This window comes from Mobula birostris, chromosome 1, assembly GCF_030028105.1.
Source record: "Mobula birostris isolate sMobBir1 chromosome 1, sMobBir1.hap1, whole genome shotgun sequence".
NCBI classification, from domain to species: Eukaryota; Metazoa; Chordata; class Chondrichthyes; order Myliobatiformes; family Myliobatidae; genus Mobula; species Mobula birostris.
The window spans coordinates 57031386-57051932 of NC_092370.1; the positions used below are offsets into that span (position 1 = coordinate 57031386).

A 20547-nucleotide genomic window follows, 5' to 3' on the forward strand; every position below is an offset into this window, starting at 1 on the left:
ACTACACACACATTAGCACTAACAGATTAGATCACTAAACCTCTTAGCAGATGTCACCTCCTGTTTTCTTGATCAGTCTTTATAAATTTTAAACATAGCAGATCACTGACAATGATTAACAAACTCTGAAAATCCACATCAATCTTTTTAACCCCTAAATTGTAATTGTTACATAAGGGAACCTGCCCCATGCTTTTGCTGTCCCAGCAGGACCATTGATAACTTCCCATCAACCGTAGGTAATATTTGAAATCTCTTAAACCCAACGTTTCTTGTGTTATTTAGCCTAGCTTTATTTCAGGAACTTTTGTTCAGTCAAATATTTATTTAAAGAAGTTAATGAATTGAAGCAAATCTTTTTATATTACAATGAAAGGAATGCCAGAAGAAACATCTTCATCAGAAATAAGCATTGGCCCACTGTAGGTATTTTGCCCTTTTAGGTTAGAATGTTACAAAATGAGAACCCCACTCAAAGATCGACTGTGAAGGTAATTCTTCAGTGTGGTATTGAAGTACTGAATTGTCCAAAATGCCACTTTTTGAATAAAAAGTTAATCTGGATACTGTATGTTTTCCATTTGTGTGTGCAAAAGACTCTATGACATTAGTTTTATAAAAGAGGAAGGAATTCTCCAAGCAAACTCCAATATTCATTGTACTCAAAGCAGTAAAATTAGTCATTGGATCTCTTCTTTGTTATGATTCTTGCTTTTAACAATTGGTTGGCATATCTATCCAGAAAATAATAAGTCTGATTGTGGTGGATCCATTAAGGTTAACAAACAAGCAACAGGGAGTCGTATTGTTGAATTACCACCACCAGGACGCCCAAACAGCTCGTGAACAGTCAAAGTGGAAGCAAGGTTTTCTCATGTCAAACCCTAGTAAGATGTTGTAAGAGTTTTAAATGTCTCACACATTAATATATATTTTAAAACTATCAAGATTTCTCTAGCAAAATTTTAAAAATAAAAGGTTTTAAAAATTAAAAAACTAAATCTCATTAAAACTATGAATTAAAGCATTGAAATGAATAAAAATAAAATAATATAATAAATAAAAGATAATAACTGAACTTGCTTTATTCATCTTTTCCCCTACTCTCTACAGGGGTAGGATTCACCATTGAAATCAGTTAGATTGCCACTGATGTAGGATAAGGGCTGGGTGCAGATTCCCTGGCACAAAGCATGGGAAGCCAAGCATCAACACTGGAACTCAGCCACCGAGTGCAATCATTCAATATATCCCACCCTTAGATTAGGTGTAGGCAAATCTGGGACCTACTCATCTGTGAACAACTGAAATCCTGTGTTTTGAAGACAGCTTGATTTGGCCCAGTGCCTGCACATTCTGCTACTGCCCAATTGGTTGAACTAAAAAAAACTGGTAATGAAAAGTATTGCTTGCAGATGTATTTTATATTTGACTCCACTCTTTCAAGAGTACTCTTCTTGTCATTCTGTAATAACTAGCTTTAGTGCGTATGTTTAAGAAGCATTGACCTTTCCTGGTCCTACACTTTTCCATGATTTTAATTAACCAAATCATTTTGGTGACGAGAATGTGCAGTTAATGTCCAAGTGCAAAGGGAGAGACACTGAAGCAAATTGGCAGTTCAATTACTTTTAATAAAAACAGTGTAAAATTAAAGGAAAAGCAATAAATACTAGGCCAACAGTGCATGAAATAAAACTCTCAAACTGAAAGCTAATGCCGATACTGCGGCTCAGAATCAGTAACTTAACACCAAATAAATGCCGCTCCTTTACAGCGAAAATCTAAACAATAGTCATCTTTCCCAGAACGAGGACAAAGGTAATCAGGAAAAGTTGGCTTTGGTGTACTTCTGGTCAAGACTCGACAAGACTGAATTGAGAGCGAGATAAATACCACCACAATGAAACACTAGCTGGCTGGAACATGCACTCTCATGAGTGTGATTGTCGACCCCATTCAGCAGCCCGCCTGAGAGGGTGCCCAAATCCCGCAGCAAAGTCTATGGTTGTGACACTTGGCTTATGTTGTTATTTTTATACCAGCCACAAATTCAATATGTGCAGAGCAAGCTGAAAGAATACTTGCTTAAGTGAACTAGCCTGGCAGCCTTTGTTTGACACTATTATGAATGTTCATAAATTGAATTAATCTCTATAATTAGAAACATGCCCACCAGACCTATAGTGTATGGGTGTAAGAACAAATTACTTTCTACTGTATTTATTTTCAGATTGATAAGTAAAGCAACTGGTATTTTACATGGTGCACAGTAATTTGTACAGTTATGTTAAAATGGCATACAGAGCAATTATGTTGTCAAAGAATCTGTGTCTTAACTTCTAAATGGTGTAAAAACAGTAAACTAGATAAATACAGAAAAGAACCATGGTGCTCTGAGGTTTGTACAGTATATTCACAACACTTTTTCCTTTTTGGATTAAGATGATGTTTGCTGTCAAACCAGAAACCAAATAGTGCTCTCTAGACTATTCAGCACTTTTGTTTACTGTTGTTCTATATTACTCCATGAAGTTATCGTTTATGCAGAGAACCATTGCATGTTTTTATACTTCTGCTATCTTGAGGGCGCAATTTTGTAGAAAAGATTAAAAATGCTGAAGATTTACCTGTACTACACATTGCAATAAAAGAAATAATCAATTCTGCTCTTTTTAATACTTGGGTTCATAGCAATATTTTTTACATTTATCCTCATCAGTTATCTGCCATCTTTTCTGAAATACAATTTCATAGGTATATCTTGCAGCTCCTCATAAGGTAATATTATTCATGAGCATGCCTGATGATAGGTGTGAGAAAGCCATGTGATGTCTGGTGTATCCTTCAACCACCTCTCTGAGCGGTCACATTTTTAGTAGCAACCGCTGGAGTTGAACTTTGAGCTTTGAAATATTGAGGCCAATTTGTGACATTGGCCCACATATAATACAGTGAATAATATTCAGCACCCACACTATTTTTACATTTTACTTTCTCATTTTCTAAATTTAAAATACATTGAAGTAGAATTTATTTGAACTTATCTACAAGACATTGTGCATCATGTCAAATCAAAAGAAAAATTCCAACACCTATCAGCAACTTACTACAGATTAAGAAACAAAATTCTGAACCTGAAAAAGTATTCATCCCCTTGGTAATTACTATCCTAACTTTTTTCTCAGGTGCAGTACTGTATATTACCTTACCAACTGATCCAATTTGTAGAAAATTGGAGGATTACTTGCATAAATACCCCCGCTCCCTCTCTGTAAGGTCCCACAGACCGAAAGCAAAATGAATACAAAAGAGCATTCAAGGCAAGTCAAGGAACTGAAAATAGAGAAGGACAAATCTGAGGAAGGGTACAGGACCATCTTAAAGGCACTGAACATACCTCAGAGCTCAGTGCAGTCCATGGTGAAAAAGTGGAAAAAATATGAAACCACAGCCACACTGCTTGGCTCAGGCCGGCCCTCTAAACGTAGTCATTGAAGAAGAATGGCACTCATAAGAGAGGCTACTGTGATGACAATAGTCACTCTGAGTGAGTTGAAGAAGTCAGAGGCTGCAACTGGAAATGAAGTTCATGGCTCCACTATCTTTAAGCCCTTGCACAAAAAGGGTATCTATGGAAGAATGGCAAGGAAGAAACCCTGGCAAAAAAAAGCAAATCCTTGCTCATAAAGACTGCAAAGCTTCACTTAGAAGATATTGTAAACATATGGATGAAGGTCTTGTAGACGGATAAGATTAAAGTGGAACTTTTTGGCCTCAATACTAAGAGGTATGTGTAGTGTAAATCTAATGTTGTGCATTGACTATGTATCACCATCTCTACCATAAAGTATGCTATGGGGACACTTTTCAGCAGCAGGGACTGGAAATCTGGTCAGAATTGATGGGAGGATGAATGCTACTAAATACAGAGAGATCCTGGATAAAATTTGCTAGCTTCTGCCAGAAAGCTTAAACTGGGGAGAAAGGTGGTCTTTCAGCAGAACAACAACCCAAAGCACACTGCCAGTGCAACGATGGAGTAGCTTCACATGAAGAAAATTGATGTTCTTCAGTGTCCTAGTCAGAGATTGACTTTACGGCAAGACCTCAGGATTTCTGTTCACCACCACTTCCCAACTAACCTGCCAGAGATTAAACAATTTTGCAAGGAGGAATGGGCAAATGTTGCTCAATCACATTGTAAAAAGCTAATAGAGACTTATCCAAAAAGACCACTGGCAGTAATAGCTGTGAGAGATGCTTCAGCTGTGTGAGTACTGAGCAAACGGGGATTAAACTGCTGACATTTCAGTTTCTGAATTTTTAGTTTTTAATGCTTTACCATTTTCCCTGTTTTTCTTTTGTCTCTGCTGTGAAAAGGGAGCATGTAATTCACAATTAAAAATTTTCAGTAAAATTTATCAAAATGCCTGGTTGTACTACTCATTTATGTGAACAGAGGGTTGAGGGGTGAATACTTTTCCAAGGCACTACAGGACAATTAATCAACCAACACTGCTGATTAGACTTGAAACTGTCCTAACTGAGCCATCACATAAATTCACAGAGGCAGTAGGAAGAGGGACATAGGTCATTCCTCTTTAAAGTTGACAATTTAGGCTGACTTATTGCAGACAGTCAAATTTTTATTAGGCTCCTTATCTAACAGATCTGGTATGGTCAAGCCTCCTGAACTTTCTGCCATGCAATTAGGTTACAACTGATCTGTATCTTGTCATCTTTACCTGCATTTGACATGGTTACCCAGAAAGACTTACTTGTTTTAATCCTGAAAGTTTCAAGTGACTTAGTATCCCATCATTTGGAGAACAAGTTCCAGATTTTTCTTGAAGCTTGCATCTACCCAATTCAGCTTTTTGTCAAATGATAGATTTTACAGTTTTCTTCAATCTTACAAACACAAGAAACTCAAATCAGATTGATGTAACCTACCTTTCTACATGGAAGCTTACACCTCACAAATTTGTATGTGTGCTTTGAGAAGGTGATCAAGATGACTTTAAACGCAAACAACAGGAATTCTGCAGATGCTGGAAATACAAGCAACACACATCAAAGTTGCTGGTGAATGCAGCAGGCCAGGCAGCATCTGTAGGAAGAGGTGCAGTCGACGTTTCAGCCTGTCTCTTGCAAAAACGCCATCCCCTTCTCGCAATTCCTCCATCTCCGCCGCATCTGCTCTCAGGATGAGGCTTTTCATTCTAGGACGAGGGAGATGTTTTCCTTTTTTAAAGAAAGGGGCTGCCCTTCCTCCACTATCAACTCTGCTCTTAAACGCATCTCCCCCATTTCACGTACATCTGCTCTCACTCCATCCTCCCGCCACCCCACTAGGAATAGGGTTCCCCTGGTCCTCACCTACCACCCCACCAGCCTCCGGGTCCAACATATTATTCTCCGTAACTTCCGCCACCTCCAACGGGATCCCACCACTAAGCACATCTTTCCCTCCCCCCCTCTCTCTGCATTCCACAGGGATCACTCCCTACGCAACTGCCTTGTCCATTCGTCCCCCCCATCCCTCCCACTGATCTCCCTCCTGGCACTTATCCGTGTAAGCGGAACAAGTGCTACACATGCCCTTACACTTCCTCCCTTACCACCATTCAGGGCCCCAAATAGTCCTTCCAGGTGAGGCAACACTTCACCTGTGAGTCGACTGGGGTGATATACTGCGTCCGGTGCTCCCGATATGGCCTTTTATATATTGGCGAGACCCGGCGCAGACTGGGAGACCGCTTTGCTGGACATCTACGCTCTGTCCGCCAGAGAAAGCAGGAACTCCCAGTGGCCACACATTTTAATTCCACATCCCATTCCCATTCTGACATGTCTATCCACTGCCTCCTCTACTGTAAAGATGAAGCCACACTCAGGTTGGAGGAACAACACCTTATATTCCGTCTGGGTAGCCTCCAACCTAATGGCATGAACATCGACTTCTCTAACTTCTGCTAATGCCCCACCTCCCCCTCGTACCCCATCTGTTACTTATTTTTATGCACACATTCTTTCTCTCACTCTCCTTTTTCTCCCTCTGTCCCTCTGAATATACCTCTTGCCCATCCTCTGGGTCCCCCACCCCCTTGTCTTTCTTCCCGGACCTCCTGTCCCATGATCCTCTCGTATCCCTTTTGCCTATCACCTGTCCAGCTCTTGGCTCTATCCCTCCCCCTCCTGTCTTCTCCTATCATTTTGGATCTCCCCCTCCCCCTCCAACTTTCAAATCCCTTACTCACTCTTCCTTCAGTTAGTCCTGACGAAGGGTCTCGGCCTGAAACGTCGACTGCACCTCTTCCTACAGATGCTGCTTGGCCTGCTGCGTTCACCAGCAACTTTGATGTGTGTTGATCAAGATGACCAATGAGGGCTGGGTGCTAGATGTCATTCACATGGACTTTATCAAGAACTTTGATCAGGACCCACATCATATGGAAAGTCAGATCACATGGGATCTAGGATGAATGAACCAATTGGAAATAAGTTTGTTTTGGTGGAAGGAGACAGAAGATAGAGGTGCAGGTTTATTTTTTTTTAATTGGAGGCTTGCATCCGGTGGCATTCCACAGGAATTGGTATTACATATCCTGCTGCTTGAAGAAGAAGGAGAAGAAAGCCCTTAACTCTGAGTGGAGTCATTGGGATGCTGTCATGATGGCATTTTTTAGCAGGCTTTCTTATTCTTATGAGGCTGAGTTGCTTGCTCGACGATCAACCCAGCATGGATGGAAACAGTGCAAGGGAGCCAGATGGATTCGAACTCAGGGGCCTTCGCTTCAAAGTCCAGCACTGATGCCACTATGCCACCAGCTGGCAAGCTGCTTGTCATACCAGTTAATAATTTAGGTGAGAATGTAGGGGAATCATTAGCAAGTTGGGCCATGACACCAAATTTGTGGTAGTATGGAAAATGGAGAAAATTATCCACAATAGGATCAGATGAAGGTGTTCCTGGTGCGGCCTCCTGTATATTGGTGAGACCCGACATACGTTGGGAGACTGTTTCACCAAGCACCTACCCTCCATCCACCAGAAAAAGCAGCATCTCCCAGTGGTCACCTATTTTAATTCCACTTCCTATTCCCATTCCTACATGTTAGTCCATGGTCTCCTCTACTGTTGCAATGAGGCCACACTCAGGTTGGAGGAACAACACCTTATATTCTGTCTGAGTAGACTCCAACCTGAATGCATAAACATCAATTTCTCAAATTTCCGGTAATGCTCCCCACCCTTTACCATTCCCCATTCCCCATTCCCCTTTCCCTCTCTCACCTTATCTCCCTACCTGCCCATCACCTTCCCTTCCCCTTCCATTTCTTGCATGGCCTTCTGTCCTCTCCTATCAGATTTCCCTTTCTCCAGCCCTGTACCTCTTTCACCAATCAACTTCCCAGCTTGTTACTTCACCCTCAACCTCCAGCCTCCACCCCCCACCGGTTTTACATATATCCTTGCGTTTCTTCCACCCCTCCTCCCACCTTTTTACTCTGACTCCTCATTTTTTTTTTGTCCAGTCCTGCTGAAGGATCTCACACTGAAATGTCGACTGTTCTCTTTTCCATAGATGCTGCCTGGCCTGCTGAGTTCCTCTAGCATTTTGTGCGTGTTGCTTGGATTTCCAGCGTCTGCAGATTTTCTCTTGTTTGCAAGTGCAAAGTAATGCGTTTTTGGAAGTCAAAGCAGGACAGGACAAACACAGTGAATGGTATTAAAAAGATGTCATCGATTTGAAAATGCTGCAAAATTCACAGGGATATTGCCCGGACTGGATACATTGAATGATAAGGAGACAATGGCAGGGGTTGTTTTGCCTGGATTGGGGGAAGCTGAGGGGAGAGCTCACAAAGTCACCAGGAGTATAGATAGGGGAGACTGTCACATATACATTTTTTTTTGCTTTTCCCAGAGTTAGGGAGTCTAAGACTAGAAGCATTAAAGATTTAAATAAGACTTAAGACAAATTTTCACACACAATACAGAGTGGTGTTTACATAGAACGAGCTGTCAGAAGCGGTGGCAGAGACTGGTTCAATTACAATACCCGGAAGGCATTTGGGCAGGTTAGAGAGGTAGGAATGAGCCAAGTGCAGGCAAATTGCACTAGTTTAAGTCGAAATATTAGTTGGGCTGAACGGCCTGTTTTAATTATCTAATTATCACGTTGATGTTTGTCCGACTCGACTACTGGAAAATTTATTGATGTAATACTTTCATGTGCAACGGCAAGTATACTGTATTTCAAACGTAGTCTGTTGTTTGTAACCTGCTTTCATTTAGATGTGAACCATTGGTAAATGATTTTTTATTCTTGCTTAATTATACCATTTGTTACCTACCACCCAGGGTGAAGATATCGTTCGAAGATTTGACTTCACATACTATTAGCGCGCCATGTTATGGATTCAAATTACTGCTCATATCGTAGACGTACAAGCTGAGTTTGATGCTGAGATCAAAGTCAGCTAATCTGCTTTTTGGAAACAAAGTATCAATACTTAGTTCTTAGATGCCATCTCGCCGTCAATTTATATTTTAAACTACAAACTGCTATCCTTTGTTAAAATGTATTTGCCGAAATTTTATCAAGAAAACGCGTCATCTTTGGAAGTTAAAGAATAAACTGGCTTCATCACCACTTCATCACTGCGTTGGGGTCTGCTTCTGATTGAGCTTCTTCGGATGAAATAATTGGCCTCAAACTGCAGGCATCTTATTGAAACCTTTGCTACTGTACTGCTTTATAAAATGTTCGGTGTGTGTGTATCAGTTGTCGAACCACTGACCCTAGAAAGATTGACGAACGATCAGATTTTCGGTGTCTGGAAAATACCGTTGATTATAACTTTCCAATTTTCACACGACGACTTCAATTCTCTCGTACACTGGCGTTTTTTTTGTGAAGTACTCAAGGCAGCTTTTTTCCCCCCGTTAATGCAACGATCTTGTTACCCATAATTTGTCCCCACTGCATGAGACTGCCAACCTCATACCATAAAGAAGAAAAACAAGTTGTAATTACCAATAGATGTAGCCACTGGCGTTTGGGTGTTGGTTTGAACCCGAGGACTCAAGTACGTGATGGTCTGCACAATGTAAAGACTGCGTGAACTATACAAGATGCATAAATGCAATCATGTTAATACGAACAGTGGATAAGCAAACGCACGAACCGTAACCGCTGAAGATCTGTTTGTACTAATGCTCGTAATACTGTACAACTGGGAACTTTTTTCTCATTATGTGTGTTTAAAATGTGTTCAAACAAAATGCAATGTGTTTAAAATGCTTATATATCATGAAAGCATAAGTGCACTGTATAACTCTGCAGTGTATGCACAAGTAGATAAAATGCTTAGTACGACATGGTATTACGCACGCGCATGCATTTTATAACAAACTACCTATTTAGTTAACATAAATATACATATACATGCCTGAAATTTTAAACACAAATGTGTGGGCATTGCTCATATCAGTAAACATATGCACGACCAATGCACATTGTTTATTAAGTATATAATTCTAATGTCCTTTTTCATGCCCTCTCTAAAACACGATTCTCTCTGATTTCAGCGACTTTCAACGTCGCGTCATCTCGGACTGCTGGAGATGACACTCTTGACTTCACAATCCCATTTCGCTCACTTGGCCTCTCTCCGCTTTCTTATTCAACACCTCAGCTCTGTTCCCTTCTTCCAGTTAACCCTTTCTCTATCACTTACCTCCGACGCAATTTTGAACTATCTCCTCGCTGGAATCTTCCGCCTTCCTTGGATCTCTCCCCCTGATCTGTGTTACCCTGACGCTCTCGTCCACCTCCATTACCTGTCCCGCTTATTTCCCCTGCGCCACAACCCATATCTAACGTTAATCCTGCTTATTGGCGACGCGATTTAAATGCAAACTTTACAGCCCTCTTCCATGTGCCTGCCTTTCTTCCAACCACATTCTAACTTCCAGTCCATTGTCACTTTAGCCCCAAGCTGGTTCTCCCGCTGTCCCTCTTTGGGAAACTGGGTTTCACTGCTTGTCACTGCATTCATCGTTGTTTCAGTTGCATTTGTCTGTCTATTTGTTGCCGCTTATATATGTGTTTAACGTTTTCGACTCAGAATCCACATTTCCTCCTCTCTCTCTCTTTCTCTCGCTTCACCTATTTCCACCACCCCCACCCCGTTGCACATTTGCTGAGAGCATTTGACGTCATCACCACCACAACCCCCCCCCCCCGCCCCCCCGCTACTTCCATCCCAGCGTTTCTCTGTCAGCCTGTGTTCGCGATTTAATCCATTCTATAACCGGCACCGACAGCAGCAGGAAAACTGATGCCAGCAGTAAGACTCACACGGTCCGCTCGGCTGCCTGAGCTCGTTCTCTGTTGTCAGTCCGGTTGCGCACTGGAGCGGCGGCTCGGCTCCATGGTTCCCCTCCCTCTCGCTAACAGAAAACTCCTTGATCTTGGGCACTTTTATCGCCGTGTTGACTTAGTGGAATGCCTGTCGCTTTGGGGTTTTATTTGCTCCTGATGGAAATTCAGTTTCTCTGATAATCCGCAGTCAAACGGAAGCGAGAACCGAGAAGTAAAGCTCCCCATCCCACCCGAGTTAGAGATGTCTGGGCTCCAAGCAGAAGGACGCGATAGTTAGACACAAGGAAAGCGGCTATCGTGAGTATGTTCTTTGGAAGCAGGCGTGCAAGCGTTGACTGCTGGCTAATCTCTGTTGCAAAGTATTCTTGGCTAAATATGGAAGATGAAAGGACGCTCGAGGTAATTTTATAGCGCGTTGTTACTAAGAAGGAAATCATGGAATTGTCGGAGGTTAGGTGTTCCAGCGCCGCCGATGAACTCTATACAATTAACAAGACACCAGGCACTAGACCTAAAAGACTACTTTGGCAAAATGCTGTTCGACACATCACCGAGCAGAGGTTCATGAACGAGCAAGCCAGCGCCAAAACCATCTCATCCTCGGAAGACTCGTGGAGTCCCAACAGGAGGAAGCAATCTGCTGGCAAGACGTCTATCAGCGGGCACAACAACGGGAGCACCAAGGTGTTCCCTGAGCGCACCAGTAACGACCTGGGCTTCCTGCATCTTGACTGCGCTCCCAGTAATTCCGACTTCTTTCTCAACTGGGGCTACACCTACCGGGGAGTGATCTTTCCAACTCTGAAGAACTCCTTCAAGTCCCGGGATTTAGAGCGACTCTACCAGCGCTACTTCCTGGGTCAGAGGCGTAAATCGGTGGTGGTGATGAACATCCTGGACGTCCTGACCAAGCTGACCATCCTGATCCTGCACCTGACCTTGGCCTCCACTCCCATGGACCTAGTCAAAGGCATCCTGCTGGCGCTGTTCACCGGCATCGAAGTGGTCATCTGTGCCTTAGTGGTAGTGAAAAAAGACACATCTTCGCACAGTTACCTGCAGTACAGCGGCTTGGTGACCTGGGTTGTCATGGCTACTCAGATTCTGGCCACTGGCCTCGGCCACGGACTCTTGGGAGATGGCATCGGTTACGTGCTTTTTACGCTTTTTGCCACTTATAGTATGCTTCCTCTCCCTTTGATCTGGGCGATCCTGGCCGGCTTCCTGACTTCCGTCCTCCACGTTGTGGTACAATTACTCATTCCCCGAGCGGCAGCCCCAACCACCAACCAGGTAGCCTCGTAGATCTTTTCCAGGCAGCACACGAACCAACTCATACAATGCGGCACCACACTTCGTACGGAACAATTGAACAGAACGATCTGTAATTTCTCTGTAGAATAAATACAAGCATGTTCCATTTAGTGCCGCTTACCCCATCAATCCACACTCCCATTTTGCCATGGTTTTGTTTTTAAAGTGAGGTGTTTACCCAGCTGTACCTGAAAGTAACTGGAACTGCCTTTAGATCCACAGTCTTTCCACGCATATCGTCAGCAGCTTTTGTCTTCATCTTTGCTTCACACCAATACTGACCAATGTAGCTGTGCGTGTTAAATGTTGATGTGGTAGTGAACGGGCGGCTGGACATTACGAAGATTCATCTTCGGGTCACCATGGGGCATTTCTTTTAGCTCTGACAGGTTAAAAACGTGCCTGCAAATTACGGCAAAATGCCTTTAGCAACCTACCGTTCCCATGGCAGTGCCTCGCGCACATGTTCATAACCAATATAATAAGAATTTCTTTAAATTTAATCGCTGATTTTGCGCAGTATTGCACTGCGGTAGCGCAGTCCGCCACACTTTTAGACTGGAAGTTGGCGAGATGATTGTTTCTGATATCCCAAAGTTCCTAAATCAATAAGCAAGTCTACGTTGTTGATAAAAATCATTGCAGTCAAAAGGAGATTTTTTTTCTTTCCGCATAATCGTTTGAATAAGGATAGAATAAGGGTCTACTGGGAGCTAATACCTAGCGCTCAGCCGCCTCTCTCCCTAGGTTTTTCTTTCTCCATTGCACGGTCTAAGTATTAGCCTGAAACGGCGGTTGTTTCGGACTAAGCTCCCTCTAGCGACCAGGCTTAGATTTCAAGATACACACATAAAAGTTGCTGCTGAACGCAGATTTCAAGATTACTGGTTTCCTTGAAGCACGTTCGTACACATGCCGAAAACCAGGAGCGTCTGTAAAGAACACTCTTATCACTGATTGTAATTATAATCTCCTAAAATAATCGAAATTTACTGCCTTCCAACCAGTCATGCTGTTTATAACCCAATAAATTTAAAATGTGTCGACAAATTGTTCCGATACATGGACTCTGCTGTCAGGTCCAAGATTTTTAAGGCATGGTATCTGCTATGCTCCGCAGTAATTCCTCTACAGTGGTGGGGGGTTTTAGAGAAAAGCGCTTGTAATTAATGCACGGCAGGTCTGACCTCATTCCAGCACAGTAAATCCATGAACATTGACAACTTGCTATTGTACCTTAAAGATACTGTAACTCTATCAACTACAGATCACTCCTTGCGTTACAATAGGAATGGAATAAACATGACCAAATACGTTACTATATCAGCACTTTTGCATGGAACTATTATATTTCATTATTACAACTTATTTGAAAACGAATTCTAATTATGTGACAAATTAGTGGGGGGGGGGTTAATAAGTCAAGTTCAGAAGATAAATGTTGAGTATCTGATTATTCTGAAGAGGTGCCTGAGCGTTAAGACATTGCCGCGCCGTTTCTCTTTAAAATATTGACTTACATATATTTCCGGCAGGTTAAGTGCCTGTAGTAGAGATGGGAATCGATAGTTGTCTCTAAAGTGAGCAACAGTATTGATCAGGTTGGTCATTTTGAGGTGCTATTATCCTGAATAAGCTAGACGGGCGCCGAAGAGAAGTGGAATCGTTCCGGAGGGAAAATGAAGTGTTGGCTTTCCCCTTTCAGGTGATAGCCCAATCGGTATTGTTCATGTGTATGAACACGGCTGGAATATTTATCAGTTACCTGGCTGACCGGGCGCAGCGCCAGGCGTTCCTGGAAACCAGAAGATGTATTGAAGCGAGACTTAGACTGGAAACGGAGAATCAGCGACAGGTAAGGGCAGATTCATAGACAGATGGAACCAGTTTGAAAACTGTAACGTAATCTGTAAAATTTTGTTTGTTAAATTGTGAGTGAACTCATACTTGTTTATAATTTGAGCACGCCATATCAATAAGTATTGCTTGAACTTTGAACATTCCTGGCAGCGGGAGGCACGTTAATATTGTCCCAAAGAATTATTCTTCACATAGGATGAAAGAGGAAATTGTGGCGAAAATTCAGCTGATGTTTATTGGCATAGAAGCCAAAACTGAGGTGTGACCGTTCGATGGAAGGACCGTGAATTAATCTAGAAGATTTGAAATCTTACAGGAAAACTGGGGTATTGGGAGCACACAAAATGCTGGAGGAACTCGACAGGCCTATGGAAAAGAGTGAACAACCTTCCATCAAGATTTCATCAGGGTCTCAGCCCGAAAAGTGGACTGTTTACTCATTTCTACAGATGCTGCTGGACCCTGCCGAGTTCCTCCAGCATTTTGCGTGTGCTGCTATATATTTCCAGCATCTGCAGATTCTCTCGTGTTCAGGGAAGCCAACTTTGTGTGATTAAAGATAAAAATCACGTCAGGGACTAAACAGAGAATCGAACATAGGAGGGGTGATTGATAAGTTCGTGGCCTAAGGTAGAAGCAGATGAATTATTAACTTCCTGCATTATCACTCAAAGAGTTGAACTGCACGTGCATGTAACGAGAGCGTCTTGGACCTCCAGGTGGTCCACAGCAGGGGTGATTGATAGGTTCGTGGCCTAAGGTAGAAGGAGATGAGTTATACAGCTGTCGTTACATGCACATGCAGTTCAACTCTTTGAGTGAAAATGCGGAAAGTTTGAGGTTAATAACTCATCTCCTTTTACCTTAGGCCACGAACTTATCAATCACCCCTGGTAAGGTAAACTGGCGATGGAGATTTAATGCTAGAATTAAGAAAATGAAGACGCATTTAAAGTTGTATTGAATGTTATGTTTAAGCCTCCTATTACTAACGTGTATTTGAGATGGAGGAGTCCAGGAATGGGTGCAGCAAAGACATCAAATGCAGTTTCATTGCACACTGGGAAAGGCACACTCCCGTTCATGTGTGAAGGGTGTTATGTTTTTTGAGTGTGTTCAGCATTCACCTATGTCCTAAAGTCAACAATCAGAGGGCTATATTCAGTGTATTTTGTAATAGAGAATAAGGTAGATATAGTTAATAGTGTATTAATGCATGTGAGTTTACTCTTGATCTTCAAAACAATTCTAGATTTAGACAAGGTTAACTGACATGCAAATTGGCACAGATAAACTGAATCAACGATTAAAACAAAAGGATTAAATTGTGAAATGAAATCGATGTAGTATACAACCTGGGAGATAGCTCTGCCTCTCGAAAAAGCAAGTATATTTGGAAGAGACCAAATAAAATTGCAGAAATGTTCAAATACAAGAAAACTGATGAAGATCCTGGGGACAGGAGAAACACAAGACAGCAAATGGTGACAGAACAGACAGTAAGAGCAATCAAACTAGAAAAGGAAAATAACTTGAAATATATAGTAATATCAATGTAATAAAACCTCTTGAAATTATTTCAAGGAAAAGAGGTTGATGTGAAACATCTGAGCCTTTCAAAACTGATAAACCTGATACTACAAGCACAGGCAAGGAAATGGCAGAAGTCGAATAAGTACATCGCATCAGTGGAAAAACAAGGCAGTATGCCAGACATGCTAAGGGAACTAAAACTGAAGTAGGAATGGGGAACTCATTTGAAGCAGTATAAATGGGAACATAAAATTATAATTAACAAAACAAAATTAATGATGTAATAACACTAAATTATGACAAGTAGATGATACTGAATGTTTCCCATTTCAGACTTGCAAAGGCAGTAGATGAAGAGATTTTAGTTGCCCTAACTACAATATCACAATATTTTCTTGATTCAGGAATTATTCATTTTGAATGGAAAATTGTACATTACCTTTCTTTTTGAAGGTGAGAGCAAAATGAAATAAGTAATCCTAGTGTGTGATGTAAAACCTTTTTGTGCGATATTATTGAATGCTTTTTGAATAATGCCTCACATGATATTTTCCCAGCTAAATTGAAAGTTGTACAACAAAGGGAATAAATTGGTACATTGACTTATTATCGTCACATGTACTAAGATATATGAGATATATGTATGGGCATGTGGCCAAGTGGTTAAGGCATTCGACTAGCGATCTGAAGGTCGTGAGTTCAAGCCCCAGCTGAGGCAGTGTGTTGTGTCCTTGAGCAAGGCACTTAACCACACGGTGCTCTGCGACAACACTGGTGCCAAGCTGTATCGGCTCTTCCCTTGGATAACATCGGTGTCGTGGAGAGGGGAGACTTGCAGCATGGGCAACTGCTGGTCTTCCATACAACCTTGCCCAGGCCTGTGCCCTGGAGAGTGAAGACTTTCCAGGCGCAGATCCATGGTCTCGCAAGACTAACGGATGCCTTTACTGAGATATAGTTAAGACTTTTCTTGCATACCATCCATACAGATCAATTCATTACAACAGTGCATTGAGGCAGTATAAGGTAAAAAGTATAACAGAATACAGAACAGAGTGTTGCAGTTACAGAGAAAGTGCAGTATAGGTTGACAATAAAGTGCAACACCGTAAGAAGATAAATTGTGAGATCAAGGAATCCCTCTTATCACGCTTATCAAACATTCAATAGTTTTATAACAGCAGGATAGAAGCCTGGTGTTTGAGCCTGATGTTACGTGCTTTCGGGCTTTTATATCTCCTGTCCATTACTGGGGGGGCGGGAAGAGAAAGTCTGGGATGGGTGAGATCTTTGATAATTTTGGCTGCTTTGCCAAGGGAATGAGATTTATAGTCAGAGTCCATGGGGAGAAGGCTGGTTTCCATAAGGTGTTGAGCTGCGTTCACAACTCTCAGAAGATTCTTGTGGTTTTGGGCAGAGCAATTGCCACATTAAGCTGTGATGCATCCAGATAGAGTGCTTTCCATAGTGTATTGATAAAAGTTGATGAGGGTTAAAGGGGACCTGCCAAATTGCTTTAGCCTCCTGAAGAATTAGGAGCATTAGTGAGCAATCTTGGCTGTGGTATCTATATATGTGTTTGACCAAGACCAGCTATTGGTGATGATAATATATAGATCTGGTAGGCATATTGGTTGAATGGCAGAAAGCAAATAACAGACAGGTACCTGAATTGGCAAGTTGTGATTATTGATTATTTCAAGAAAGTCTTTCATGTTCACATCTATCCACCAACACTATAAATGTCATAGGTGATGAATAGAGAACCACATAGATAAGCAGTATTGTATGTAATGTAAAGGGAAACTTGAAATTTATTATTATTAAAACTATTATTAGCATTAAGCACCTGGGTGAAACTGTACAGAATGCAATACCGGCAGTTGTGCATCTAAAAATAGCATAGCAAAATACTGATTAAAATAGTAAAATTAGAAACGCTGGATATCCAAAGAGATTTATAACCATATAACAATGACAGCATGGAAACAGGCCATCTCAGCCCTTCTAGTCCATGCCGAACTCTTACTCTCACCTAGTCCCACCGACCTGCACTCAGCCCATAACCCTCCATTCCTTTCCTGTCCATATAGCTGTCCAGTTTAACTTTAAATGACAACATCGAACCTGCCTCAACCACTTCTGCTGGAAGCTCGTTCCACACAGCTACCACTCTCTGAGTAAAGAAGTTCCCCCTCAAGTTACCCCTAAACTTTTGACCTTTAACTCTCAACTCATGTCCTCTTGTTTGAATCTCCCCCACTCTCAATGGAAAAAGCCTATCCACATCAACTCTATCTATCCCCCCAATAATTTTAAATACCTCTATCAAGTCCCCCCTCAACCTTCTACATTCCAAAGAATAAAGACCCAACTTGTTCAACCTTTCTCTGTAACTTAGGTGATGAAACCCAGGTAACATTCTAGTAAATCTTCTCTGTACTCTCTCTATTTTGTTGACATCTTTCCTATAATTCGGTGACCAAAACTGTACACAATACTCCAAATTTGGCCTAACCAATGCCTTGTACAATTTCAACATTACATCTGCAGAATGATGATGATATATCTGTCAGTATATAGGCATTATTACAATAACCTTTATAACTACATCACCATTACATTCATAGGCATTCTTGTTAATAAGTAAATAAATTGCTATTTAACTCTGAACCATGCCCATTGACATTTCTGAAACTAAATCTAATTTAATTAGTGGGCTGAAGGGCCTGTTCCTGTCCTATGTTCAATGTTCCACGTAAAGGATCTTTCATCTTTTTTTCAATAAAACTGGTATTAGTGACAGACAAAAACAGACACTCGTAAATGCCAGAAGTGATTTACTTCCTTTACTAAATAAAGATTTATTTTGCAATTAGCATTTAATCAAAAATTATAAAAGTACAATTAACAGAAATACTTATCTCAACCCTATTATTCAGTAGAAAAATAAATTCATGATCTTTTGCAACTCAAATGGGAATTGTAAATTATCTGTATGTCACAGCTACTCCTTGATTCATCTTGTTTTACTCTTGCTTCTGACAAATTCCTCTCATGGTTTTTCAAAAATTTTGCGCTACTGTTTTGTTTCTAAACTCTAAAGAAGATCCCTGTCTAGTCTACGGCTGTCTACCTTTCAGGAAACCACTTTCCATCTAGTTATCACAAATTAATGACAAACAACAATTTCCCAGTGTACAGAAAACAAAAAAAGTAGTCTACGGTTTTGATCCACTTTTGTAAGAGAACTGACTGAATTCCCAATCCCATACTTGAAGGATTTTCTTAAATTCATTGTACAAAATTTTGTATTAATTAAGCAACCTATAAAATCACACAGAAATTGATTATTCTACATTTCAGTTTTTCTTAATTGTGCTTTAATTCTAATCCTCATAACCAAAATTGTGCATAGTATCGCAAACCTGGTCTTTAAAAATATCATTTGAAATTCAGCTTTTCATTTAAACTTACAGAAAAATTTACCCTTCAGAGATTTATTTTTATCTGAATTTGGAGTTGAATAAATCCAGCCCTAAAGCATGCAGATGCTTTCTGACTCTGCTTTAATTGCCAGCATCATGCTTAAATAATAAAAGGGTTTCCTAATTCTTCACAAATGATTTGCTTTAATATCTTAACCCTGCAATCTAAAATAAATAGAATAGGAACAGAATGCAATACTGTGTCAAAATGTGTAGCATCACAAACCAATAACACTTGACTCTTTCTCTATCAAATTGAACAATTCAGAACAAAATAGCCGGTTTCTCAAACTCACCAAAGTTATTGTTGATATTTTATGCGGTATCTGTCATGAATTGCATGCTGAATATGTTTTAAAAATGGAAATAGAATCAAGGTTAATAAGCAAAATATCCTAAAACTGCTTCTCTCTGTCATTCTGTGTGCTGTTTGATATATCACGTGGAATCTCTTTCACACACATCTCAAGAAACTATGCATGAATGATTTCTAATAACTAACATTCAATAATGCCATGTTTGAAAAGTTCCTTTAACATTGTATCCCTGTCCTAGTAATGTTAAGCAGCGTGCTTTAAATAAAATCTGTTATTTCGGGCAGCTCTTTAATGTCTTTTCAGTGATGTGAACATTTTTCTGTCTGGAAGGGAGATTGGCAAATTGCTCACAGGCCTGCAGGCTCAACAGCAAAGTACACTTTACATCATTAGGAAATGCTAATTACAAAATTGTAATCTATAAAACTGCTGCATAATTTGTTGTACTAATCCCTGTACCAAAGCTACAGATACTCAAGGGGAGAATTGTTTTAGTTTTTGAAGGAATCATTTCAATTATATTTGTTTTATGTTATGTTTTATTTGGATATTAGAAAATAGGGATTCTTAGCCCATATGTTATAGCAAGATATAGCCAGAATATAGCAATGAAGAGATATTGAGTGTAAATTGGAGTATAATTTCATGTTGAATTTGTATAAAATGGGAGGTATTGAATTGGGAGCTTATTTTACACTTCAAATTTCTGTCCTTTGCTTTCAATGTAAGCAAACATCAAATGAACAAATTCAGTATTTTGTTTGACTACCCAGGTCATACCCTGGAGTCTGACGCACTGCATCACATAGTTCCCACTCCGTAATAATTTTGCTTCTGCATTTAATTTTTTTCAAACTGAAAAAAATCCTGTAGATTATATTATTCATATAAAAGTATAAATAGGCAGTACATGATAGCTAACAAATGCTTGGAATAAGGGCTTGTGGTAGCAAAACGTTCTGGTGAACCACCAAAATAGTTACAGTGCTTGCACTATTTTTGGGCATAGAAGATAACTGATATTATTGTCAAAGATCTGTGCATGAGTCATGGGAAGGGAGTCCAGAGATGCTGGTGAATGACTGCGGTTAAATCAGGTGCTACAGGGTGGCACAGCTTGAAATGCTGTAACTCAACAAGTGAGTAAATAAGAGTAGAGGTGAGAAGGAACTGGATTGGAAATTGATCAAGAATGCATGAGTGACCGGGGCAGCAGTCAAGAGATCAATGGAAGGCTCAGGAAAGAGACTGAGTGTTTGGGGTGCGTGGAGGCATGCAGCTGAAGGATTGGTAATGGGGTCATAGAGAATCATTGGGGGGCAGTGTTAGTCAAGATTGTGAGGGAGAAGTTGAGAAAATTATTGGAGATCCTCTGAAGTTAGATTAGGGACTCTCCTTGATGGAGTTGGCTGAAGGGAGGTCATGGCAGTGAGGAGGGGATGAGAGCCATATCGAGAGTGGTTGGACAAGGGATTGAGGGAATTCAAGGTTGAGTTTAGATGAGATTGATTGAAGTGTTTGGGTGAGAGATTATAGCGATTTGGGCAAGATATTGCTTGGAGTGCAGTGGGGATGTGACTAGTAGGGGCTGATTGCGCAGCACAAGGTGGAATTTCACTTAAAGCCAAACTCAACATCT

At 40.9% G+C, this 20547-nt stretch overlaps 1 protein-coding gene across 1 annotated transcript in view; it reads left to right on the forward strand.

Annotated features, from left to right (window-relative positions):
• The first annotated feature begins 10731 nt into the window (after positions 1-10731).
• Positions 10732-20547, forward strand: part of adcy8 (adenylate cyclase 8 (brain)) — a 153573-nt gene continuing 143757 nt past the window's right edge. Inside the window, exons 1-2 of the mRNA XM_072260863.1 lie at positions 10732-11689; positions 13416-13565. Of these exons, the coding sequence (XP_072116964.1) occupies positions 10832-11689; positions 13416-13565 (1008 nt within the window). The 5' untranslated portion in view covers positions 10732-10831. The remainder of the gene's footprint in view (positions 11690-13415; positions 13566-20547) is intronic.